This window comes from Stegastes partitus, unplaced genomic scaffold, assembly GCF_000690725.1.
Source record: "Stegastes partitus isolate 25-593 unplaced genomic scaffold, Stegastes_partitus-1.0.2 Scaffold85, whole genome shotgun sequence".
In the NCBI taxonomy this organism is placed as follows: Eukaryota; Metazoa; Chordata; class Actinopteri; family Pomacentridae; genus Stegastes; species Stegastes partitus.
In genome coordinates this window covers 731098-758801 of record NW_007577816.1, presented here as the reverse complement: position 1 = coordinate 758801, position 27704 = coordinate 731098, and the positions used below count along the sequence as shown (strand labels likewise).

Sequence of the window (27704 nt, the reverse complement as noted above, 5' to 3'; positions counted from 1 at the left end):
AAACCTTCTCTCTTCGCCGCACTACGGGAAGATCTGAAAAAGTGTGGAGCCTCCCTTCCTCTCTCTTTCATCTTTTATCTTCTGTATACGATCGATTGCAACTACCTTAAGTGTTGCTGAAAGTGTGCTTTATGCTTCTGAGCAATTCTGTGTTTGCTGAAACTGGGAAAATATAAATATGTCTATATATATTCATGTGAAGCAAACAAGGAGACGTTGTTATTCTCCAACCATCTCCATGTGTTTCTCTCTCTCCGTCTGTCTAACTCTCATAGACATCAAACCATGGTGCAGATGGTGTTGAGATTGGGGTCAAAGCGGACAACTTTCCCCTCAGCAGCTTTTGTGTTTGTGTTATACATGGGATTCTCAAAAGTGGCTTGTCCATTGTTGTTCTCGTGGACCGAACATCCTGTGTACTGCGCTTTATCTGTTTTCCTGAGGAAAAAAAACAAGGGGGTTGCACATTAGTTGAGAGACAGTATCCCAATTATCTCCCCTCCTTCAAATCAAATAAACATGTTTCCATTATCTTGGTGTGGACAGCTGCAGTAGGTAAATGAGCCTGGATGGTAATTATACTTGAAAAGAGCAGTCAGAGGAGCCCTATGCCATTTCACTGGTAACTAACATAATGAGAGCAAATCTTGCACGTCACTGACTCTGCATGTATATACGGTTCAGACAGGTAATTTGTTTAAATTAAGACAAAATCCTTCCATGGACACACAGTGCACATTCCTACTGTGTAGGATGTACGCATACACACATCGAGCATGTTACATATTGTATCAAAGGGAGTCTTATCAGAAATGCCCGATGTGTGTTGCTGTGTAATACGGTTTGGGCGGTAATACGTTGACTAATATTGCATCATGCTTTGAAGTCTCTCACAAGTACACTACTGTATCCAGTGAGGAACCTTTGCTGCAGTACAGCAGTCGATGGAAGTGGGCCACAGTGTACAATCTACCTCATTTTGATGTGTGTTTGCTTTGGATGCAACTCAACAAACATCTACATAAATTGGGGAATCTCAAACTTTTTCAACCGCAGATCTGTGGTAAATAACTTAAACTCAACCTGGGACACACTGACTTGCAAAAACGTACTTTCTCATGTGGGAACCAAAGAAGATACAGACTACAGCAGAAACTAAAATTAGGCACCGAGCTATTATGGAAGACACCAGGACGCACTACTTACCGCTGCTTGTAGAGATAAAAACCGAGGCCTGCAAAAATGAGAGCAAAGAAAGGCACAAGGATCGCGACGGCAACAGAGCTGCTGTTGGTGGAGCCATTGGTTTCTGGGTCAGTGAGTGTAATGTTCTCTCTCACGCTCAAACCTGCAAAAATAAACCAACATATTTGTCCAGAGAATATGTACAATAGCCTGTATTTTATGTATTTATTTTAAATATATATTCACAAACTGGCACAGACAATGAAGGAACAAATGGGAATATTGGAAAATACGTATCATTGCTGGTGTCGATGATGATGATGATGATGATGATGATGACGACGATGAAGATAACAATGATGACAAGTCGGAGTCACAGCAGCAAATTGACAAAGATGACAACCACAGAGATCGCACTGATAATCATCACAGTGTCTGTGATAATAATCTGGGTGAAGACAATCACGTGATGACGACAGAAGCAATGTCGAGCACAAAGACATAAAGGACGATGATGCTGAGGGGGATAAACTGTTGCTTCCTGTATGCCTGTGGTGAACTGTAGGAACACTGCAATACGAATGCATTCATGCTGACAATACAGCACAGACTTAACATTTTCAGAGTTATGAGAAAGAAACCCATTTTTAAATCTTCACATCCCACTTGTGCAATGCTGAGGTCAGACTATGTGACACTGGCACAAATATAGCCTGGACCAAAAGTGTTAAGACACTGGAAGTGATAATGAGCCATGGATAAGGTGACTGCAAGCTATGACTGGTCAGAGTGTTGGCCAAGTCATGGCAAGAATTTCTGACTCAGTAATGGCTTAATCTGAGTTGGTGGCAAAAATATTGTACAGAGCAGAAGGTTGAAACAGGATTGTCTTATACATTTCCATATATGTATACATGTGGATTAAATTCAACCTTAAGCAGATGAAAAGAGGCATCTAGCATCAAACTCACATCCACCATCCTGCACAATGAAGCACTCAGTGAAATAATAATAAGCCAAACTGATTTTCTGAGTGCACGGGGGATGTAAGCATCGTGTTCTTTTCTTCTATTGTAAAAAATAGAACATGAGGATGTGTGACTGATGGCAATGGGACTCATTGTATTTGAAAAGACGCTTACCAAGTCGCTGTAGCCCAAACTGTCCATAGTCTTTACCCTGTATAAAGCCTTGGAACACATAGCTGCCACCCTCAGGCTCAGCTGAAACCTGGTAGAAAAATACAACACAGAGCTGGAGCAACAGAACATTTTGCATAAATAGAAAAGAGAATGTCCCATCTATTCCACAACACATCAAAAAACTGCAGCTATACCATATTTAGTAAGACAGTCGACACACTCTGTCATAATGCATTCAAAAATAACATCTTTGTTTTTTGAAACTCCGCTCGAGAAGCTCTGCAGTACGCTATCAATAGCTCAACGCTGTGCAGTCACCTGTCACAAGGTGTTATTAAGTGGACCTTGAAGTTTATTTTAGAAGAGGAACATCAATTCCACCAACAAAAATTGTTCTGCGGTTGTTCCGGGTCCCTTAGATGTCAGGTGTGTGTCTGAGCTTATTCAGCAAATTGTCAATGCGGGAACACTGAAATGGTTCAAACGCGGTGCCTGACGCATCCAATGTACAGCCAATGTGCATATAAGCAAAGAAAAACACACAGTAAGGCAGGAAATTACTATTCTGCCTGTCAGTTTCTTCTCATACATTGCCATTTTTCTTTTCTTGGCACTTTAAGTAGGATCACAACAATAATAATGAGGAAACACTGGTTTGATTCAGTCCAGGAAGGCTTATTTTTGGCTTCAAAGTAGAGACAGTCCATCTGCCTGTTATATTATACTTGTCTGTCAGACTTAATAAAAGTAAAGTAAAACACAAAACAGTTGCAGCTCCTTGTTATTTTAAAAGAACACTAGCCAGGTGCTTCAAATTCCTGTGTATACTCACAAATCCATCCATTGCCCAGGTCTCATCAGTAATCCTGCTTAAGGAGCTGTGGGCTAGTGCTCTCATCTGGTACAGCAGGAGCATTAACCGTGCCTCCTGGCGTTTGTAGACTCCTACAATGTAGAGGACAAGAGGCGAGAAGAGAAATGATGTGAGTAAAGCCATGAGGCAATACAAGTGTGGCGGAATGGCGAAGAAAAAAAAATAAAAAGAAGGAGAGAGAGAGGCAAGAAGGGAAAATAAAGAAAAACCAAAGAAAGGAGGAAAACAGCTGAGGGAGGAGGAGACGAGTGACTCTCGAGTGGGCAGTTAGTCAGTCAGTCAGTGAAGACTAATACATCCGTCTTTAGAGCCAATAGTTAATTTCCACTCTCATGCATGAGATCATTTGGTGATTGACTGATTGACATAAGGCACCCTCAAAATAAATGGAAGTGACACACAGAGGTAGCGAGAGGAGGAGTGGGGAGGTGGAGGGGAGGAAGTGGAAGACAGATGATTTATAGATGACTCACCAGAGAGCAGAAACTCCATGCTACTGTCGGTTAAAGTTACATTGACTTTTCCCGTCGTGGCATTAAAGCTTGTCACTGTCAAAGTCATTGGCTGCTTCTGGCCCTTGTAATCATAGGAACCCTTCCAGACGAAATCGGGGGCAAAGACATCGTCAGGAACTGTAGGAAAAGAAACCTCGTTAAGTAATGCCGCGAAAATAGGAAGAAAAAAAAAAAACATATGTAACCAACAGTGTCTAATGTGTTTTCTGTTTTTTTATTTTTTAATGAAAAAATGATAATTTTTAAAATCAGATGACTATTTGCACCCACACTGCAAAAGGGTAATTAGATACGCAGTAGAATCAACATATCAACAAGCTGATAACAATCTTTTCATTCAATTTGAACGATATCAAGTCCCTTATACGCTTTGACAATCTCAGTTAATTAAGCACATTCTGAAAGAGATAACTCTGGCCTTGCTCTGTGAAATTGACAACATTTTCAATACTTATGCAGTGCTACAACTTTTCCTAGTTCTTATGAGCACAAAAAGGTGACTGTCTGTTCACTGCATGCACAATTATTAGGCAAATTGTATTTGTCAGGATTCAATTTATTGCTGAACAATTAGAATGCTCTCAGTCAATCCAAAATGTTACTGAACCTCAAGCCTGAATGTTTAACAAAGGAAAAATGAGCTTCGTCTTTCTCGGGGGAATAAAGAAGTGCGCACACTTACTGAGCAACTATTAGTGTGAAGCATTATTAGGCACCTAAATGACAAAGACTTTTCCCTGCTCACTTGTTTAGTCTCAACAAATAAGTAACACAAAACAATTAAACAACACATTTGTGAGCAGCAATCATGGATCATGGCCTTCCAAATGTTGTTCAAAGAGGTATGTAAATCTCTAAGCTCTCAGTATCATTTTAAGTCAGGTGATGAAGGAGACCGTGTCATGATTTGGTCACATTTAAAGGCCAAGCAGTGGAGTACTTGGATACATGTGATGGAGCACCGTCCTGCATAAAGGTCACGGTCATCCTGAATGCTGTGGACTACTTCCTGTGTTGAAGAAAGTACACAGAAACTGGGGCTTAAGAGTTGGTTTTCAACCCATCTTCTACACAAAAAGGTTCATTCAGCTCATCCATAATGATAGCAGGCCATGCCAATACCTCTCGTCTACCTTGCTGGCGTCTGACTCAAAGTGGTGTTCATTAGTGATCCAGCCACGGGCCCATCCATCTGCTCCATCAAGAGTCACTCCTTTCATCTGCCCAAAAATCTTTGAAAAATCTATCTTCAGGTATTTCTTGGCCAAATCTTGACGCCTTAGCTTGTGAATCTTATTCAGACACTGTGGTGTTTTAGCTTTTTTTTTTTATCTCGGTCATGTCTCTGAAGCACTTTGTTCTTCTGGACACTGCAGTTAGATTACGGTTCTGGAATATGGTAGCACTGCAGGATAGTGGCTTTCTGGTCGCTTTTTAAATTTCTTTTTCCCTTCAAACCTTTTGGAGTTAATTTGCACCTAGTCATTTTAAACCCTGTTGACTACTCCATGCAGAGCGTTTTATTTTCCACATTTCAGGCCTCATAGTTTTGCTATTTTCAGTGTTGCATTCGTCTAAGAGGCATTTTACAATTTATTTTACTTTGAGGTAAATCTCCCCTTTGGCATATTTTACCTGAGGTAATAAAGCTGCCCAGTAATCATGCAGACCTAAAATAAGGTGGAATCACTTTAAGTCACACCTTGCCTGATCACACATATACAACTCACCTGCAAATGATTAAATACAAGCTTTAAAGCTGGAGTGCTGGGTGAAAAAGACATATGAATGAATGTGCATTACATTAAAGCCCTTGCCAAATGAGTGCACACAATGCTAATAAAGCCTATCACCACCAGGTAAATCTCTGTAATTTAAAGCCTACCAGAGTTTTAGATCTGATGGAGCAGGCTACAATAACTGAGCGTAGTGGGGACCCTTTGGCAGGAAGACTTTGGTAGCATCCAAGAAAATTTAGTGATGCTTCAGATAAACATAAAACTCTAGAGTCAAAGGAGAGATTTTATATTTATATCACTTCTTTATTTAAATTGCTTTAAGTTATTGGATCCTGAAGAAACGCTCTTTTATCTTGCCTGTACTACTATGTATGGACAGCACAATGACAATAAATTTGATTTGATTTGATAAGTATGCAACAAGTGTCTGCATAATGCCTGTCACTGACAGAAGGGGAAGAAAAAAGTTCCACACTGCAGCTTTAAAGTTTATGAGTGATAAGATCATGTTGTTAATACTAGGAAATACAAGCAATCAATCAAACAATCAATCAATCAACCTTTATCTAAATTTGTATCTACACTGAGGTGGAGGCCTCATTTACACTATACAGTAACTGAGCAAACTAGAAAAATAATAAAACCATTAAGAATAAATAGAGCAATTCAAGCTTAAGACAAAGTGTAACAACTAAAAAAAAAGTATAGCTGGAGGTGATAAAAGTTAAAATTATAAACCTGCATTGCGTTATGGAAAAAGGGCAAGAATTAAATATGTTCAAAAGGTAAATAAGGTCTAAAGGGATTTACTGTGCATGTCATGTATCATTATTGCAAATGCCTTGGCTAAAAGCTTTTTACTTTATTTGACAATAAGGTTGAATATTATTCTAAAAAGAAAAATACCTGCGCTTCTTTTTTAGAAAGTTTAGAGTTTTACCTTCCTTGATAAATCTGAAAGGTTTACTTGCACTACCTGACCGGTGTTAAGGATCGAACACTTGATGACACTATAGGCATACTGACTTGATATCTGTATTTTACTGACCACCTGTACAGAAACAGACAAGCCATGCTGGCAGCACTGCAAGGTTTTCCTAAGACATGGTGCCCTAGACACAAAACACAGTTGAGGCTTGTGTGAATGCTAACAGTTGAGGGTATTAAGTCAAAAAACAAAAGCGTTGATAAAAAGTAATTTTAAAGATGAAAGCAGCTGTAAAATCTGAAAATATATATTTCATTTTGGGGGAATTTTCCTGTACAAACTGTACATACAGCACAAATAACTGTAATTATTTGTCACGTGTTATGCTAACACAATTACATTTTTTCTTTATTGCATTACAATGCTCACTGATTCTCTCGGCAAATTCAGAGCCTTTTGAATATTTACATCAGAGTGATATCTCTTCCAGTTACATGCATGCATTATGGTACAATTTACAATTCATTTCCCTGCTGTGCCATTATTTTCTAATAATAGATGGATTACATTGCACAGAGGAAGTAGATATTGCCCCTGTTGTGACCTGTGAATATTTCTTATACTAATTATATTTAATTATGTTTTTGAAGCAATTACTCAATCTTAATTACTTAGAAAATGCCACACATTGAGCTGCAAAAAAGGGGTGAGGGAGCATGTCGTAATTGTATTGAATTCATAACACACACTAGTTTCAGTGCCAGTAATTCAACTCATATGCTAATTATTTTCTTCCTCTGAACCTACAACATGTTGACATGAGCTAAAATATTCACGGCTAAAGACAGTCACAAATATTTTTTTGTGATTTTGATAACGATGTACACAGATTTATTGACTGTATAAAACATTACAATGAATTTACTGAACAAGAAAAGAGCTCACACTCCGTAGACTGCATATGATGAAAACCTCTTCTAAGTGCTTGTGAGTGGAGGTTTTAGTAGAATCTCTAAAAAATGTTCTATCCATGAAACCAGACATCCTTGTAGCTGATGCTTTTCTTATCAAAAGACAGACACAGGATGTCCAGCTATTGTCCATTAGCTGAACAGCTTGTACAATTCAATACTCACCATTTATCTTAGGGCTTGGTGTCCCTGGAACAGGCTTGACTGTTTTCTCATGTGATTTGGAGCCAACTACAAAAGAACATGAATATGTATGTCACAAATATGCAGAGAAACCCTGCAAGGCTTCACAGCTGAGGATGTTTTCTAAGTAAACACTACTCAAGTGTAACATGCTGCCTGCATTAAACTGTCACTTATTTTGTGAAGATGGTGATACAAGAAGGTGATACAGTGGTTTCACAGAAATATATCTGATTATCATTTCATTGCCACACATGACAGAATATGAAATATTGTGTTTTTGTATAAGTATATTCTATCAAACAACTTTCTGCCTTTTTTTCTGCAACTTTTTTACCGTCGGCTCCATCATCTGCCCTTGCAGACCTCTGCCAGTCACGTACCTCTGCACACAGGCACCTTGCCAGTCCAGCTGCCGTCGGAGCGGCAGACGCGGTGCTCTGAACCCCCGGAGAGGAAATAACCTGGCTGACAGGTGTACACCAGGGTGTAACCGTAGGAGGGCAGGTCCAGACCCATGACGTCGGCGTTGGCTGGGCTCCGCGGCTGCTTGCAGGAGTGAGCTGAAGATCAAGCAGAAGGCAAATGTATCAGTACGTACACACACACACACTCACACACACACATATATATATATACATATACACAAGGAGCTAAACACATGCTTTCATGCACACAACCAGACATAAACACACACAGGTAGACAAAAGATAATTAAGCACTCCCAAGACAGAGGGAGAGATGGGGGAGGGTGAAAGAAAGGAAAAACAACAAGAATTAAAAAGGAAGGAGCTACATTTTACAATTTAACTAAATCCAAGAGGCTATTAGAATGTATATTTTTATATGAAGGTGTTCAGTTTCTTCTCTAATATGAATATGGACACTTATAATTGCTTAATTTAATTTATTTATTTTTCTTTCTTGACATTAAATACTCAGTAAGCGTCTGAATTGCCCCTAGAGAATAAATAGAGTTATCTGAATTGAACTGAATATGGCTTTGAGTTATATTGTGCATAGAAACAGTGATAAGGCCAGAATACTAATTTGCCAAATAACTGTGAATGCAGAGTAGGTATTACCAGGAAGTAAACCTAATCACAGTGACAATAATTACTTAGTATTTAGTTTTGTGCCAGTTGTTAGTCATTTGAGCACTGGATTGCAAACCACCAGGCATTTCGCGTTGTGATGCTGCACCAGTGCAACACAAGGTCGGATTTGGAACAAGGCATTTGGTGCTGTTTTTGTATTTCTCGAAATAATCAAAATGTCAAGGACAGAGCCAACCTCGAGTAAGCTCACTGGTGTCCTTGCAAAATAGTGCTGAAGTGAATGTCATTGTAAACCTTGCGAGAGTGTTTCTCATCATGAGAGTATGCACAAAGATTTCAAGGTCACGCACACAAACAGACCCTTGAAGGGAGCAAGAATGCTGACTAAAATAATTGGCCAAAAGGAGGGTTGTAAGTGAAGCTCACGTCCCGATCAGAAAGAGTCTGAGCTCGCTGAAGACCAACAACCAGCCACGAAACTCAAAGCCTATCGTTGCTTCAGAAAATAATCTGTAGTTTCTGCACATTTTTGTATCGTAAATTAAATTTTAAATGGATTAAATTGTTAAAAGACACTTCTAGAAATTAATTAAAAATCTAAAACTGGCATCTCTCATTTATAGAAGTATTTAGACACTTTGCTGCAGTACTTGAAATTGACTTTGTTTTAATAATCCCTCATATCTGTCTAGAACTTGAATGGAGTCCACCTGTGGCAAAGTGAATTGAATGAACATAGTTTAGAAAGGCGCACACCTGCAAAGAATCGGATAAACAACACAATTCCAGGTGTTCAAAGCTTTCAAACCGTGACTTTACCCAGGAGGGCTCGACGCTGTAATTGCTGCCAAAGGAGTTTCTACGGAGTACTGCATTAGAGGTCTGAATATTCACAAATGACAGACTTTAGCTTTTCATTTTTAACAAATGAGCAAAACAATCTTTAAAGATATTTTCACTTTGTCATAATGGCCTACTGAGTGGAGATCTATAGAAAAAAAAGGAATTCTATCCACTTAAAATCAAATCCATAACACAATAAAGTGTTCAAAAAAAGTGAAGGGTACTGACTATGGTTCAGGTTTGACCTTCTTGACTCAGACTTTGAAGCTTATTAAATTATTCTGTAAAAAAAAAAAAAAACCCAGACAGCAAGTGATGTCCTGATTTTGGATAGTGTCAAAGCACAGTTTTCAAGCTTTAGCTGATTAGAAACTAGGGACAAAAGCTGTTATTGCTGTGTTGCTGAAACATAGGCCTCTTATAGACCATATTAAATATTTTCATTTTCTCATGAGTGGGTTGAGTATACTTCGTTTAATTTTTCACATCAACAAACTCTCTCTCCAAAACAAAAAATTATGCAAATCATCCCGCACCACCAAAAACACTGAAGGGTTCAACATTCAGGCTCTGAGGCATCAACAATAATGTGAAAATAGCGAAATAATTTTGCAGCTTGTGAGTGAAAGAATACGTTGCCAGCTGTCAAATGGGAGACAGCTGCATGTGAGTCACAGAACCAAATCGGTCCTTCATGGCGTCTTAATGACATTAGTGGCAATAGAGTGTGGAGGGGATGCCAGGATGAAACCCAGTTTCTGAGCTTTATGAAAGGCGAAGAGACTGCAGGAAATTCCTCATGTTGGATATTACTTCTGCTGATGTGTGTGCACATGTCTACAGACATAATGTTCATGCTTTGGAAAGTAAAACAGGTCCATCAAGGTGAGAGTTGGGTGCTGAAGCGGGGTAGTTCTCTAATTCCTCTTAAACTCAGCTGCAAAAAGATGTGCAACAATTTAGTGTACATTAGCAAAGACAGATGGGGAGAGCACAAGGACAAGTGTATAAGTCAACTGTATGTGCCACCCAGAGATTCATAAATCTGGTCTTAGGAAATCTAATGCGTTTTTTATTTACACTGCAAGAAAACAGAAAAAAATGCCTCATTCTGTAAGTTGTAGATATGAAGTCTGGAGACCTAAATAAATGAACAGATAACTATATAAATAAAGTGCCGCCTCACTGCCTAAGTACAAGTCTATGTAACCCATTTAAAATGACAAACTGTCAGCTCATGTCCAGAGCGGTTGTACAGTTTGTAGCCCACGAATACTAAAGACACTTACAAGGCTGCTGAATTGTTGTATCAAAGACGTGTCGTATCCTTGATCACGTTCTGTTGACAGTGCCATGTTTATTTACACTTCAAACAGCACAGTAGTCTTTACTCCTGATACTATATGAGGCCTCAAAGGACACTTTTTCTGTCACACGACAACATGCAATGTTCTTAGTTCAAAGTTGGTATCTCAGATAGAGACAGAGTGCATTAGTTAGGGACCAGGGGCTCAGCAGAGAGAGACAGATAGAGGCAGTAGGCGCACAGAGACAGTCCCGCTGATGGATTTCTGTGAGAGACGAGGAGGCTGGCCAGCTTCAGTAACAGCAGTTCACGGCCAAGAGAACAATGTTAACTTTTAAATGTTCCTTGCAGTTTTCTTTTTTCGTTTTGTTTTGTGTGTGTGTGTGTTGTTTGTAACTGCTAGCAAGCCTTTGTGCACTCAATGACAAATTGGAATCCAGTACCATTTGTTACTGAATTTGATAACATAGTGAGCTGGAAAGACATTTGGGGATTTGGTGTGCGTACCAACAAGCAAAAAATACTAATCTGGTGGAAGACAACGTGATTATGTTTCAGTGACATTAAACTCATGATTTGTGTCCATTGCATCTGTTGCATTTGTGGTGCTGAAAATCTCTCCAAGTTTTTCCTTTCACTAGCAGTACAAGATTGGTTAGCTTCACTTTTAAATCCATTTAAGTGGTTTCTCAGTAACAGAGGAACATTTAATCATACAGAAAGGTATTGTAGAGGATTTATGACTCTGTTGTGACCGAGGGTCAACTCACAGTGTTAGATCCATACAAAAGCACTCATACTCAAATACATATACATAACCGCTGTTTATCCACTATATATAATGGGCTGGACAGCCCACTGGGTCTGTATGGTCATCTTAAGGGCTGTACGAGTGAAACATTTATAAAATAAAAATCTATGTTATACACATCACTGTAGTACAAATGAATTATTTGTTTTACTTTGAAGCAGAAATATATATAAACATTACACTCTAAGTCACAGTAACCCAAAAATAGTGATGCAGTTACATGTAGGCACTATTCAAAAGAGGCCAAATGCCAAAAGCTATAATTATGAACACAAGCTATTTTAACTAATAACATATAAGTCATTGTCTTGTTCTAGTCCTTATTGAATACATCATTCAAACCTGATGTGAACCTCTGGGCTAATGAAATCAACAAAAGCTAATCAGAGTCTGGAGTTAAACTTGGAGTCCAATCAATAAAACAAGATTGGAGGTGTGGGTGAGCGCTGCTGTGACTTATAAAAAACACATCGAGTCTGCTGTTCACAGGAAGCCTGTGCTGATGTGAACCATGTCTCACAAAAGAAGAGATCTGCAGTCAAGAATTGCCTATTTGCATGAAGTCGGAAAAGGTTACAAGAGTTCAAGAGTTCAGCTCTTCATCAGTCCACAGTTAGACAAAGTGTCTATAAATAGAGACGTTTTAGCACTGGCAACTCTCAATAGAGATGAGAGTCCAGCTAAGATGACTCCAAAAGTACAACACAGATTTTCAAAATCTGAAAAAAAGAGAAAATCTGCCAGGAAGATTGGTCCATAAAAAAAAAAAGTTCTGAAAGACGTACAGGTCTGATCTGCAGCTACTTGTGATGCTAGTTGGAGGTTATTGCTGGCAGAGAAGGTTTGACTTGTTATTAAATCCAAGAGCTCACTTACTTTTTCCACCAGCAGTATGAATGTTTAATGTTAGCAGATTATAATTGTTTGTGTGATATTAGCTTAATCACACTGTGTTTGTCTGTACTGGTGGCGTAGATAAAGATCAGATTACATTTTATTAACCGGGCAATTCCAGAGGGTTCTGATTTTTTTTTTCTAGACACTGTATGTGCAGACTTGTAAAAAGTGTCTGGCTTCTCCTTGCACACATATATATTCATACACTTGACCTGCAAATTTAAAGTTTGCAAGGTCTTTTAATGAAAAACTCTCAGAAAACATGGCTGGCAGTATGATATGAATGTATAACATCAACTGGATGTTTCTACTACTTGCAAGTTAGTGAGCCAATGTGCTGCAAAGTTACAGGGCAAGTTAACTGAATTTAAAAGACATCTGTAATAAAATAAACCTGACAGGTTGCAGCGTATACGTTGTTGTCATAAATATGAAAATTCAACATAAGATCACCAATGTTTAACACAAAGACTAAGGGATATATTTGTCAGTCACATTTCTGACAAAATTCATTCCTAAAGCTACAGGGTAGATATAATCTAGTGACCATCAGAGATACATTCCTCTGTTTTAATTGCAGTGTTGAGAATGACAAATAAATCAATGCATTTTAAGCCACCACAGTTAACTGGACGGGGATCGGAGAGCAGCTCCTGAAATGCTACAACCTCAGCAGACAAGCATACCTGGCAAAGACACTGCACCTACGGAACTGCACGAGTCACGACAAACCAATGTGAAAATAAATGTGGCTGCTAGAATGATTTCTCAGAGTATCCAAAGGCAAAAATGTCCAGCCTCTCAAATACAATTCACTGTGGTGCAGTGTATCACTTATATAAAGAATAAAGTCAGTTCTTGTGAACAGATTTCTTCCCCCTCATCCCTGTTTTTTTTTTTTTTTTTTGTCAGGCCATATGACGTCTATTAATCCCATTATCAGTCTATGAAGTCTACAGTCTCAATTACCATATCTAAACACACAGCAGATTAAATATTAAGAATTTTAATGAGGTGTATAGAATAGATTTGCCTAGCAATTGACTGACTCGTGGCCTCGGCTTGTTTTGCCCACTTCAAGGCAGAAGCGTACAAAGATGTTGCAGATCAAGTGTTTTATATTAAGCCTTTAAAACACCATCTGTAGAATCTTCATTTGCATTTCCATAACAACAGAAGCTATATTATCATGCATTAGGTTTCCTCAGAAGACAATAAGAATACTTAAGGAAAATTCAATTTCACAGCTTAAAAGTTTAAATTCTGGTTCACTGGTTCATCTTCCATTTTGTTATTTACTAATGTTTTTAGGAGGTCCAAGATGGCCACAGAACCATTAAACCTGCAATGATTTTGACTGCAGTACATACATATTATATATGGCTGAGTTTGCATCAATCATTCATCTGTATGCAGATGTTCTTCCTCACCTGACACAGCTAGTAAAACCTTTCCAGTTATAAGATGCCACTCTCTGGGTTATAATCAAATTTCTGGCAGTTTTAGGAGTTTGCTGGAGCTTTAACCTATAATTATGTTGACTTAAATTGGTTCTGACTGCTGCTTTATTTTAAGGAACCCATCACAGCGCTGGCAATAAATGTCATTAAGAAGCTAGGAGATACGCAACATCCTGAATCATTTCATGGTGAGCAAGATGACAAGGTCAACAGTTTGAAGATGCAGGTAGAGCAGGTAAGGCTGAGGAGCTGTCAAGTATCAGAACTAAAGACAGGTGTGCTTTTCTTACTCTTTTCTGCTGTCAAAATGTCCAAATTAATGTTTAAAAAATAATAATTTGAAATTAAACTCCCTGAATGATAAGATGAGTGAAAATATTGTGCCAGTTTCCTATGCAACTGTAAAATTCTGACAAAAAGGACAATTTAACAGGACATTAACAGAAGTGCAACAGAAGTGTATAACATATAATGTGCATATGTATAGAGACCATAACAAAAACAATTTGCACAAACTGGTTCATTACATAAATGGCCTGTATCTGCACTTAATCACAGACTGTAATTCTTTTAATTGGTGTCGCTAAATATTGAAGCACCTCTCAGCACAAAAGCCTATAATATGATCATAAACTTGAATGAATATGTCTGTAAAAAAAAATAAAAACACATCAACAGCAAACATGTTAACTCTTTATGCAGCTAGGATTTAATACAGTGATGGTGTACTGTGATAGTAATAAACAAACTGTTAGCTGAGTGTGCACATAATAAAAAGACAGCATGCAGATACTCAAGGATTCAAAATCCCTGTAAAACTTCTACAATGCGCATGCAGAGGCACACATAAAGCCGAGCAGCAGCGTGGATCAGGCAGAGAATGAAGGGTAGGTATTACAATGCTTCTGCTTCCTCAGCATAAATGTCTCCGGGATTCAAGTGGGTGTCACATCTTTTTGTAGTTATGAAATCAAGATTACAAAATATCATGTGAATCCCCTTATCTTCCCACAAGTGTTTACACTGTAAGTGCTCACTAAAATGCAGTCTATAGTGAGACTTGAAGTGAGGCTATTTCTATGAAAAATACTGCAGCTGAAAGGGATTCCACTGAGATATTAGATTACATCACGTCTGAAAAAAAAAAACACTTGTCTTTTTTACAGCAAATGGGCAAGACTGCACAGCTCTGGTTTGGTGTTGGCCAACAGTTCAACTAGTTCAAACAGAGTGACAGTAATCACAGTCAACACTTCTCTCTCAGAATGATGGCAGGTTGATTGAGGCACAAACTGCAATCTACTGGGAGGTCAGAGGTTAAGGCAGGATGGAGCGAATGAGAGAGGCTGTACTGGAAGGAGGTGTCGACAGAGGCAGTGGGGGGTGAGGGGTTGAGGAGAAGCGTCTGAGTAGCCAGCAATGCGGATAAATAGTGACAAGATGCCAGAAAGAAAGGTGAAAAGCAAAGACAGGGAGAGTATTCTGAAGATACAGCAAGAGCAGAAGGAACTCACGGATGCAGGTAGGCTGGATGCCAGTCCAGGTGAGATCTGGCAAACAGAGCCTGGTGGTGGAGCCCTGCAGTATGTGTCCCTGTTGGCACTGGAAGTCTACTCTGCTGCCCACCTGGCCACAAACAGACAGCGCACAAAGTGGAAAGAGTCAATACACTGATGCAAATGCCAATAGGCTCCCAGCCTCACATCTAAAGAGCTTGGAAAAAATACTGCACAGAAAGTTTTTTTTTAATGATTATCCATGGTGTGTGAGGGCAGATGGAGACAATTCCTAGAGGCGCTGGTCCATGTTTGTGTTCCCAACTAATGCACAGACGTTATAAAGAGATGAGTTTTTGGTAAAACTATGGAACCAAACTGCTTTCTATTATCTTTATAAATTACTTATTTTCAGCTACCATCCCAGTCGACTGTTTAAAGACAGTATTGGCACGGGATTGTCTCATTCGGTGATGTCAAGATACTGGTAAGGTTGTTCAGCAATGCAGAAAATGCAGGACTACAGCCATTACATGCACTGATCCAAATAAGCTGCTCCCGCTTTCATTTGGGACAAATTTTATATCAGATATTCTGCTGAATGTTGTGGAGAAATTGTTTGCACTTAACTTGTAAGTGACACTCTCTAAGAGCAGCAGGGAGGAAATAAAATGAAATACACTGGCTGAAAGCATCTCAAGGGAGCCACTGTGCACACACCACTGGTCATGATATCAATTTTTTTGGACTATGATGCATTTTTGCATTGCTTGTTCTACACATACCCACAAATGGCATACAGCGTACATTCTTATAGATCTAGAAGTGCACCATGTCTTCACACAAACATTCAAAAGGCTGGAGAAATACAGTTAGTTTACTTCTGCGTAACCACCAGGGATGGATATGTACACACTTCAGTGCTACATCCTTGCACAACATAACATCATCCAAAGGAATAAATGATGATTCTACCTGGGAATTCCCCTGGAAACTGCCCATTTGACAGAGGACTATGAACAGTTAACGCAATGGAGCTTTGAATGGTACTTTGATTTGGTGCTTCTTGCTCATATTCATCTGTTCCTGTCTCTTAGGTAGAACAGCCTTTAAATATCACATATGTTGTGCTAAATGAGTCCATAACACTACGTTGCACACCTGCTAAATACACCGAGGCAGGTGTGTATCCATGAAATCTGTTGAAATTCAATAAACGCTATCTTTTTAGGCAGCAGAAAGTGTTGTACTGAATAGCACTGTATTGTAAGTTTCTAATATGCTGCCTTCAAACAGTCTGTGGAAATCAGGGTACAAATTATTGCAATATTATATAATATGGGTCAGCTTTGGGTGTCTCCAACTAATTTTTGTGCTTTTTAAAAAAAATAAATGCTTTTGGTACAGATTCACCTCAGTTCAAGTGCACGACACAATCTCGTACAAAATAAATCTACTGTAGTTCTGCTATTTTACCTTAAATCCTGTTGTGTAATTCATGAAGCCGTGCTCAGGTGTCCCTGGGTTTTCACACGTGGATCTTGTGGGCTCTGGAACAAGAAAACATTGTGATAATGAGGGAATTAGGAATGACAATGGGACAATCATTTCTGTTTGGAGTACCACGTACTGGAAGACAATGACTGAAGGGATGTGGTAACATGGCCAGAATAACCCGACCATCCTAAAGCTTTTGGCTTTCGGAAGTCTCAGGAATATGGACTTCTGTAACTCTTAATAACTGGTCAAACTAAATTACAATTCAGACACAAGTATTTAGAGAAACACTTCCTTGGCTGAAAATACCAAGCATTTCACCTAAGAACAAGTTTTAAACACAAATATTATATATCATTGTGATTTTGTTTTACATCAGCGCTGGATGAGAATGGATTGATTCTACTTCAGTTATTTATGTAAGCTGCTCTCACTTTTATTCACACCTGGCAGACATCATGTTTGTTGAGTTTCAGCACTCTTGTTATTTCACCATAAATGTGCATAAACCATCAGGGATGCAGAAATATCAGATGCTGGTGTAACTACAGAAAATATTTACCTATATTAGCATATAGACTAATATTTGATACCTATACATCGAGGCTGAGATCCGCTCCAAGTGCCGTCCTCCTGGCACATACGTGTTGTTGATCCCACAAGCACGTAGGGGGCACTGCAGCTGAACGTCACCTCTGACTTGAAGATGAAACTGCGTCCTTCTCGTCGTCCTTTGGGAGGCATACCAGGATCTCCACAGAACTTGGCTGCGGAGGCAGAAATGTGTTATATTGCTGACATGATAAGTTAAGAGCCAACAAATCCAACACAGATGTTACCGACTATACAAGATAAATGTGCTCTGTGCAGCAGCACCCTCCTCCTGTTCGCGTCAACACTGATGCCCCATTGATATGCCTCAATGTTGCAATTCAAATACTCACCTCTTTTTCACCTCATAACACAGAAGGAATGCTGTAGAAAATACTGGATGGAATTCAGCATTCAGAGGACTGTTTAGTTACTGTTTTTAGTTTTCAACAATTTCCCTGAGGTTTACACCGAAGGGATCAATAAAGTTTTATTCTATTCTATTCTAGTATTTAACTCAGGAATAATAAGAATAGAAGAATAGAATAGAATAGAACTTTATTGATCCCTTTGGTGGAAACCTCAGGGAAATTGCTGCACCAGCAACAACAACAATACCAACACAACCTCAGCAACAATAGTAACAAAAACAATAGTAATAATAATAATAACAATAATAATAATAATAACAACAGTAATAGTAATAATAATAAGGTGTGTGGGCTACTGCTGTATCCACATACGATCAGACTACAGGTGTCTACAGGGGTTTCACTGCTGTGAGTTTTGTTGGTTTCCACAGGCTTTTTACTATATCCTGTTTGAGTATTTACTGCTAAAATAATAGCTTTTCTGTATGATTTGGAAAGTCTTCAAGGACTGAATTATTCAAATTGCATTGGCACTATTCTTGTACAAAGTCGTTCTTATTGCATGTGGGCAGATGTACTGACATCACTGTCTCAGGATGAATTGCTCTGTCCAACTTTTTTGTTTTGTTTGTTTCCAACAATCAACCTCGCTTCCAGCAGGTATGTGACTTTTCATCTTGGCAGCAAAGAGGGAGTGAGGGAGGTCATGGCTCTCAATTTTAGATCAAAATAATTAGCAAGTGAAACATTCATTTCTCTGACTGGGCCTTGAGGTTAACACGACTGAAGCCATCTGCTGCTGCTGTTACTCTCTGAGCTGCTTGCATGATATGACTTTTTTAATAGGACTCCAGCCACAGCCTCGGCAGATGAAGCTCGATGGATTATCACCGCTGCTCCTTCAATTTATTGCTTATAGACATCTAATCAAACTGACTGGAATAATTTCAACTGAATGGATTTGATGGTGAGAGAAGTAAGCCATTTTACACTCTCCCAATGTATCTCTCTATCCGTCTTATACTTTACATCCATCCATTAATCCACGACCATACTGATCAGTAAACGTCACTTGTTAGCTGTAGGGGGTTTAGAAATTCTCAGTCTATGTGAGAGCAGAGACGAGGATGAGAGTCACAGCGTTCAGTCATGCAGCCAGAGCACTGCGGGATCAAGCCAATAATAAGGCAGGCTGCTTCTCCAGACCTGACATGTGCTTCTGCATGGAGGTCTGGAGACAGAGATAAGTTCTTGCTTGCTCTCTTCCTACAAGTAAGGAACCAACAGGGTCTTCCCACAGCCAATCCCTGACATAATAGATATCTAGTAAAAGAGGAGATTAGAATCCAGCCCATGCAGGAATGGCTGAATAAAGCCATTACTGCAAATACTGTTATCTCAGAAACAAATCCTTGTATTTGAGACATATCTTCTTCTAGGAAATATGTTTGCCTATATTGCAGGCCCCCTCTGAAGACGATGCATTGTGATTTTCAACCCCCCAGTATGCAATAGTTTGACTGTGTTTGATATGACAACAAATAAAGATGCAAATGTCGGTTGCCGGTTCTGAAAACAATTCTAGTCACTTTTCAAATGGCATTGTAAGACTTAGTATTCAGACGGCATTTTTTGGAGGGCTGACAGTACAGGCCAAACAGGTGACATGCTCATCAGTCATAAGCTTCAAGCTGCAGGAAATAATGTACTGTTTTATGGATATATAAGAGGAATGGCCCCCGGCCAAACCAAGCTCAGCATATTTAATGTCCCTGTGTGTGCATGTGTATGTACAGTATGTGTGTGAGGGTGGAGGAGGGGGAGAGAGACTAGTCAAACTTCTTCTCACTCTCTCTCTCACATAGCCTCTCCTCTTCCTTGATGAATTATCAATGCTTTTAAGTAATCAGTATGCAAAGGCCAGATTCAAAGCTGGGATCACAGAGTTATCTGTGCAGACACATGAACTAGCATTCTCTATGACTGAAATATGCTGTTTCCTGTGTGTTGGTACAGGGAATATGAACATGCATCTTAATCGTGTTTGACAGAAAATGCTTATAAAAGTACAGATATTAAGATTCCTTGGATTCTTCCAGTTTTGTTGAACAGTCTTCAACTGAAAGTGCTGAGCTGAAAAGGAATTGCAGCTGCATTTCTGAAATATAGAGCAGTGCAAACATACTATGTCAAATAAACACGAAGGCGTTGGCTTTAAAATTATTCTGAAACCAACAAAATGTATTAAATGTATCAGGTTTCATTTGTAAAAAAATGTGTATTATGTGACCAATAGAAATCTGATTATTCTTCCTGTTGAGCTTACAATTTTATTGCTACATGAAAGATATCTACAGTCTACAAGATAATGCAATGTACTGACTATTTCTTGGAAATTATCTTTATAGTTTTGTGTCATGCAGGGATACAAAAACATTACTGGCTTATGTGCTTTCACTGCTTCTCCGTGTAAAATGTATGTGTACACTTGAAAAAAAAAATACAGTAATGGTCAGTGCTATAGCACCCTGGGAGCACTGACACTAAGGATTTATCTCTTAATAATGACTTCACAATTTATAGTACCTACCACCTGAGACTGCTTTAGATAGTGCTGTGCTGACATTTTAATGCATAGATAATAGCCTTTTCTACACCAAATATGATCAGCATTTTCTTCCCCTTTGTTCTCCTTTTCCAGGCTCATTTATTTGCCTTGGTAAACCACAGTGATTTATTACATACTTGCTCCCACTTCGAGTAATGTCGCAGGAGACCCAAGTTCTTTACAAAAGTTGCTTATTGATCCCACTGAATGACATTTATGGTGAATGGCTCTTAGTGTGTGTCAATTCTATACAATCATTGGAACCGTCAGTCTGTCTCACAAGTAATGGAGCTATTAAATGCAATTACTGTGTCAAAAACGGTGCTCTGCCTGGACACACTAAACAGTATCATGGAACATAAAGGTTATTCGCTCACATTGCTGCAGGAGGTTGTTTTGGGGGTGCTGATGTGGAAAAATGATTGTAGTGTGTTGAGGGATGTCACTGCTCATCATAATTGCAGTTGACAGCTTCTAGGCATGGTGCATTTACCAAGTGGACTGTTATCCATGCAATGATCAGTTGACATGTTTCATCCAACATATCAATACAGAACCAGAATGCAGACACCAGTGCACTCCAAATAAAACACACATACAGTCATTTTGCTTTGCTAAAACACAAATCTAGTCATAACAGGAAAATATGGTACTATACAATTAGGCAGTATATAATTCAGAAAGCAGTGTGCTCATTCATTTACATGAATTACAATAAACAGCTGCCATGTGGTCATTTAGAGGAGCAAATGGCTGCACAAGGTGCTGTGCTTCTAGCTGCACGGTCACAAACACAAGCAGCCTGTCAGCTGTATCTCAGATGCTAACTACCCAAATGGGTACCTTCTGAGTAAGTATGTCAGTCTGTTTTTCTGACTGTGTTTGTGTGCTTGTGTGTGAGCATGTGTGTGCATGCCTGCGTGTGTGTGTGCCATCATGGCAAAATGTGGAGACACCAACTACAGACACCTACAACTAAGGCAATTTTGAGGGCTTTAGCAGGTATCTTTATGTCTGTCTGTGTAAAGACTTTTTCACAGTGGTCACATCTCTATTGTGCAGAATGTAGCCACCAAACTTTACAAGTGTGTAGCTGACATTAAATTAAAGACTGAGTTCGAAGGTGGGTGTTGTATACAATCAGCACTCATAGGTCAGAGCCCCAACTGTTGACGAACATCGCAGCTGGTGTGATTCCATCACCAGATGGTCTCTAGTTTTATTTTGGGGCGTCACTAGAGCAGCTTTGCATAATTCACAGTTCAAAGAAATCCCTATCTATCTCATGATTTCTGTTGTGTAGCCTTAGTTGAGCCTCTGTCTGAAACAGGAAGTATTATCTCCAGCTTCTGTAAGGCCCACCTTCCTAAAAGACTACTTGTGTCTGCTACCTCAGCAGCACCTCATGTCGGTGTCAAGGTTCTGAAAGCAAAGTGTAAACCAAACAAGTAACATAATTCCTTATTCTTGATCGGAAATCAACACTTCTGAATTCCATCTGTACATGTTTGATCCCATATCCAATCATGAATATGTGAGTGGACAGCATGAACATCCACAGCAACAAATATTACAGCTGGGTGTCTGTGTTTCGTAAACGCTCTGCTTATTACCTGCATAGTGCGTAACATAACCTTAGATTTAGGCTTTGAATCGTAAGCTGCACAGAAAATTTGTATTCTATACATCCCCTGTGAATAGTTATATGAAAAAAGCATTACCATGTCGACATAAGTAGAAAACCTGTTAGGAAATACCAAAGGTTGCATAGCTAGTAAAATGTTATTCTGTGTTTGCAAAACAACTGAATCGTATTTCCCTGCACCTTCAAGTATTTGTATGCTGGAATACATTCAGTTCTATCATAAAACTCAAGTAGACTATTTTCCAAGAATGCCTGTATACATTTACTAAAATAATCATAAATAGGTTTTGTGGGCATGCTGTGCATAGAGCAGACGGATTTATAAAGTGCAAAAAGAAAAAAAAATCTGTTGGAAATCTGTTATTCATTCTGAGGTCTCAGCTTTTGTTTTTTTTCATATGTTTACCGGCCACATTCCATATAGACATTAATATTGTTACATTATGACTGAAAATACGGAAAAGCGTAAGTGCAAAATTAAATGTGCTCAGTGGTTGGTCTCAGTTTTTGTTTGTTGTGGTGAAACATGTGGTACTGAAATACCATCTAATTTCGCTCACATCTGATAGCAGAGATTACTTGCATAAGAGAGCTGTAATAATCAGTTAGCCAAGAGCACCACTTCACCAGTGAAAACAAAAGGACTGCCTACATCCACCAGTTTAAGTGGCGATGCTTCAGAAAAAAACAACACGTCTTTCAACACTTGGCGTGTTGTGCTTGACTATTTTTTTTAGTAGCATTTGTTTTAATTCCACTTTGTCCAAACGAACATTCAAGCAAGTTCTAACGTTGAGAGTGAGAGGAAAAAAAAAACACATGTAAGTGCTTTACCCTTCTGGATATTTAATTTCTGTCGGACTGATATAGTGCAAGAATGATTCAGATGACAGCCAGACACTCTTGAGCAGTCATGCATCCCAGAGGTTATTATTATGCTTGCAAAGACGATTCAGAGACGGTCTTAATGTAGTAAGTAGCATCAGACACTCCACTTGTGGGTCCACTCAGATCATCATCTTCATCATCAACATTGTAGCTTTGACTGTAGGGCTAGAGGTCAAATCACTTTTCATTTCATCAAAATGTAAATTAGAGGTTCCATTTCATGTACTAATGATGAAATATTCATTTTTCTTCTTCATGAACAGGTATAGTCTAATGTCCTTCTCCTTCATATTGTCATGCATTTGATTTTCAAAGAGCCGTTTTTTTGGTGGTAGGTTCAAGGTGAAGCTATACTAACCACTTACACAAAATCCTCGATGCTCTAACAAGGGGCAGCACCAACAATGTCCCTTCTGCGTGTCATTAATTGTAATTCAACTTTTCCACCAAGGTCCTGATTTAATTTCATGACTTACTTATGAATTACATTAATTTCATTAACTTGGAATAACCTGCAAAGAGGTGCAAGTGGGTTTGCCTTTGAGAACACAACTTAAAACTCATGTAATGAGAGTACAAGACAAGTGTTAAAATAACATGCAGGTATATCGCTGCCAAGAGACCTTTAAAAAATTACCTGCTATGTCATGACTTCCCCGAAGAAATATGTAAAATGTTATGACTTTTCCTCTCGGATTATTATACCTCTCAATATTCCATGTTTCCACCAATTTCATGCACCGTGGAAATCCTGGTAATTTCACATGCAAATTTATGAGACATGGCAGAGTGTTTTATCTTTATTTCTCAATGATGTAGTATGACTTCATGATCAATATGTGAGGAAGAGGGAAAGCAACAGGATGCCAGACTTTAATTATGAGTCTACCATTTCATATGCTAGATAATGTCTAAAACGGGACATCAAGAGAAAAGACCCAAATTAGCTCACTGTGTGAATTGCCACATTTCAGACAGCAGCACAAATGTCACCAAGATAATTTCAGCCTAAACATAGACTTCCTCTATAGATGTCTGTGATTACCATTGTAATTATCATAAACGTAAGTACAAAATAAAGTGGAAAAGGATGACTCACGCAAGCACTGAGGCAGGTCTCCGCTCCATGTGCCGTTTCCGGTGCAGGTTAGCACAGCGGGGAAGGAGAGCTCGTAGCCAGATAAACAGCTGTAGCTCACACTGGTGCCCCACTCGAGGACGGAGCCCTCCAGGAGGCCGTTGGGGATGGCTGGAGGTGTAGGACAGGTCACCACTGAGGGGATAGCGAGGAAAGAGTCACAAGCTTATCAGAGTACAGTCAAGGCACAAAACAGATCCGGTAAAGCTTGAGGTAAACAGATATTTATGCTGCAGCAGTGGTGAAGGTCTACAGCAAACCGGAAGAAGGCAGAGCTGAGGGTATTATCTGCAGAGAGAATGTGGTCACTTGACAACCACGACGTGTCTAAGTCAAAATATGAAATTAAACAAGACCATTCAAATGTCCTGAAAATATAGGATTTCACACTGCATGCACAATTATTAGGCAAATTGTATTCCTCAGGATTCATTTTACTGTTGAACAATTACAATGCTCTCAGTAAATCCAATATGTTACAGAGCCTCGACCCTGAATGTTTAGCAGAGAAAAAGGGAGTTTTGACTTTCTCACAGAACTGCTCTCTAAATTGTTAGGTTTATAAATTATATATATATATATATATAAAAGCAAATGTTTAAGCGTAACAAATCGGTAACACAAAATGACAACAAAATGACATTTTTAGGCTTTCAAAAGAATTCGGTGATCAACATTAGTCCCTCTGCTTTCCAAGAACTGCCTTCCATTCATTCTGCGTTGTCGTCCCTCGCTGTAAATCTCACATTTGAGAAGGGACCACGAGTTCCTAATATCCTTTTAAATCAGGTAAGTAAAGGCACCGTGCCATCTCTCTGGTCACCTTTAAGGTGTTTGCTGGCTAGGCTAGCAGTGGAGTATTTGTGACACATGTAATGGAGCATTGTTCTTGGATATTGTAGACTACTTCCTACACCACTGATTTAAGAAAGTATCATCCAGACATTGCGGTGGTTTGGGAGCTGATTTTCAGTCCACCTTCAACCCAGAAAGGTCCAACAAGGTCTACTCAGCTCATAATGATAGCTGCCAATATCAACACCTCTTCTATACCTCGCTGGTACCAGATTCACAGTGGTGTCTGTTAGTGATGCAGCCACTTTTATGTTGGGCTTGTGTCTGAGTGCTTTGTTCTTCTGGACGCTGCAGTTAGATTACTGTTCTGGAATATGGTAGCACTGCAGGATAATCTCTTTCTGGTCACGTCACATTAATTTTTTTCTCAAACCTTTTGCAGTTAATTTGCACCTTGTTATCTCAACCCTGTCGACTACTCAATGCAAAGCGTATCATTGTCCAGGTTTCAGGCCTCAAAGTTTAGCTATTTTAAGTGTTGGATTCCTCTAAAAGCCATTTTACAAGATTTGACTTGCTGTGGTGTTGGTTAGTGATTCAGCCACAGGTTCATCCACCTGGTCCAACCAAAGTCACTTTTATTTCATCTGTCCCCAACACCTTTAAAAATAAGTCTTCAGGCATTTCTTAGTTCAATCTTTAGTTTGTGAAACTTGTTCAATGGTGGTTGTTTTTCAGCTCACTTTAACTTATCCTCATCTCTGAGCACTTAACACCTTTAACTTCTGGACACTCCAGGTAAACTGTAGCTCTACAGTATGGTGGCACTGGAGGATAATGGATTCATGTTAACTTCCCTTTTAATTTGTCTGACGTCATTTGCAGCTATTTTTCACCCTTTCTTCTCAATGCATGTTTTGCAACCTTGCTGACTATTTGCTACGTAATGCTTGTCTGGTGGGCATGCTTCAATAATTCAGCTTTTGATGTCAGGTAATTTTTTTTCCAACCTGAGGTGAAGAAGCTACCTAATAATTATGGACGCCTTAAATAAAATGTAAATTCTGCTAGGGAACACTCTTTCTGATTACACAAATACATCTCATCTAAACATGACTTAATCAAACGGGCATTTAAATTCATATGGTTTAGAGTTGGAAATTGTGCATAGAAATAATGATACGGTTACAATAATCACTTGCTTAGTGATTGCGTATATAGTGTAAACAGACACAAGCGTGACAGATTATTTTAAAAATTCTTAAGAAAACAGTTTCTTCTATTCTGAGTCAATTGAACCAAAACAGCTATCGGATACAACTCAAGGATAACAGACAAGTCTTAGAGATAATTACTGTGATTTATGTGGATTTACATGGATATGGCTACACCCTGGGCCTTGCGTTTCTAATTAAAATTTTGATAAATGTCGATGGAGGGAGTAGTGTTTTTTTTAAACGTATTAGATGTAGTAATAAACTCTCATTCTCCCTCTAATAAATTGTCATTCATACAGGTTTTATCTTCCAATTCATATCCAGAATGATAAAATATGTCCCAGAGCGCCTAGGGGCTGCTGCTTTTAAAACACAGCAGAATTTAAGCTAGCTTTTACATGCAGGTTAAAAATGAACATGTGTTGTCAAAATTATTATTACACTCCTTGTACTAAATCATACTGCTATTTTACAGATATCAAGAAGCAATAGAGTTGGCACAATTTCACCATTGAACACAGAGTGGATTATGACTGAGTGAAAACTAGGTCTTTAGCCCAAAGAAATAGTCTGTGTTTTGACTGTGAGGAATTTTTCTGCCATCTCGGTTTGGAGTATACTGAATATTATCTGTGAGAAATGAGGGGACATCTTGCGTCTGTGTAAGCCACAAACTTCCTGCTCAACAAATGTAATAAATGAATGCATAATAAAGCACAGAATTTGTTCTGACACACTTGGAGATGAACCCATGGGGACACATATGGGATATGGGTTTTAGGGATGTGAATAAATTATAGCAGTTGTTTTATATTATTACTATCCTCCCTCAACACCCATCATTTCCTCAAGTCTGTCTTTCTTTTACTTGTGTGTGATGAAACCCTTGAACAAACACTGGCAAATTAAAGTCAGGCTTTATTCAAGCCTTGCAACTGCCTGGCAAGATGAGATGTTTAGTTTATAAATCTACTTACTTAAACTGTCATGTTAACACCACGGTTCTCCAGCTAAGATTTAGTTTTTTGGCAGTGCTACAACAAAGTAAGTTTCATTTGCAAAATACATGACAAAAATATACACTTACAGCCAGATGAAGGCAGATTTAAGAATATCTCTTCACCAAGCAGCACCATAAAGAGGAGCTGCATTAGTGGATGTCTTAAGTGAAACCGAGCTTATTACTTTAAACCTCCAAACCAGGAATGTTGCCTTTGTGTATCCTATGAAAAAAATAACTCCCAACATACAAGCAACTTCGCAAACTGCAGGACAAACATCATCATGCTGTCTTTAATACCAAAATAAGATTACAGCTGGTAATTTCACTTCCTCGATTAGTTCGCCAACTGTTGTCTTGTGTTGGATAGAGAATTTGAGTACAGTTAATCACTTTCCAAGTGACTATATGTTCTATCTTTTGTCAGCCTGTGATCTTGTAGGTTACATGATTTATAATTAATGGTAAAAGTGACTGAAGCCTAAAATTCCACTTAAAAAATGATCTAAACAAATAAGACTTAACACAATGATGCACAAAGAAAAT

General features: G+C 38.8%; 1 protein-coding gene across 1 annotated transcript in view; it reads right to left on the bottom strand.

Annotated features, from left to right (window-relative positions):
* Positions 1 to 278: 278 nt before the first annotated feature.
* Positions 279 to 27704, bottom strand: part of LOC103353833 (CUB and sushi domain-containing protein 3) — a 218033-nt gene continuing 190607 nt past the window's right edge. The window contains exons 60-70 of the mRNA XM_008276992.1: positions 24108 to 24281; positions 17499 to 17672; positions 16885 to 16958; positions 15427 to 15538; positions 7921 to 8100; positions 7520 to 7585; positions 3675 to 3833; positions 3160 to 3272; positions 2328 to 2415; positions 1207 to 1348; positions 279 to 438 (exon numbers count right to left, since the gene is read on the bottom strand). Of these exons, the coding sequence (XP_008275214.1) occupies positions 279 to 438; positions 1207 to 1348; positions 2328 to 2415; positions 3160 to 3272; positions 3675 to 3833; positions 7520 to 7585; positions 7921 to 8100; positions 15427 to 15538; positions 16885 to 16958; positions 17499 to 17672; positions 24108 to 24281 (1442 nt within the window). The remainder of the gene's footprint in view (positions 439 to 1206; positions 1349 to 2327; positions 2416 to 3159; positions 3273 to 3674; positions 3834 to 7519; positions 7586 to 7920; positions 8101 to 15426; positions 15539 to 16884; positions 16959 to 17498; positions 17673 to 24107; positions 24282 to 27704) is intronic.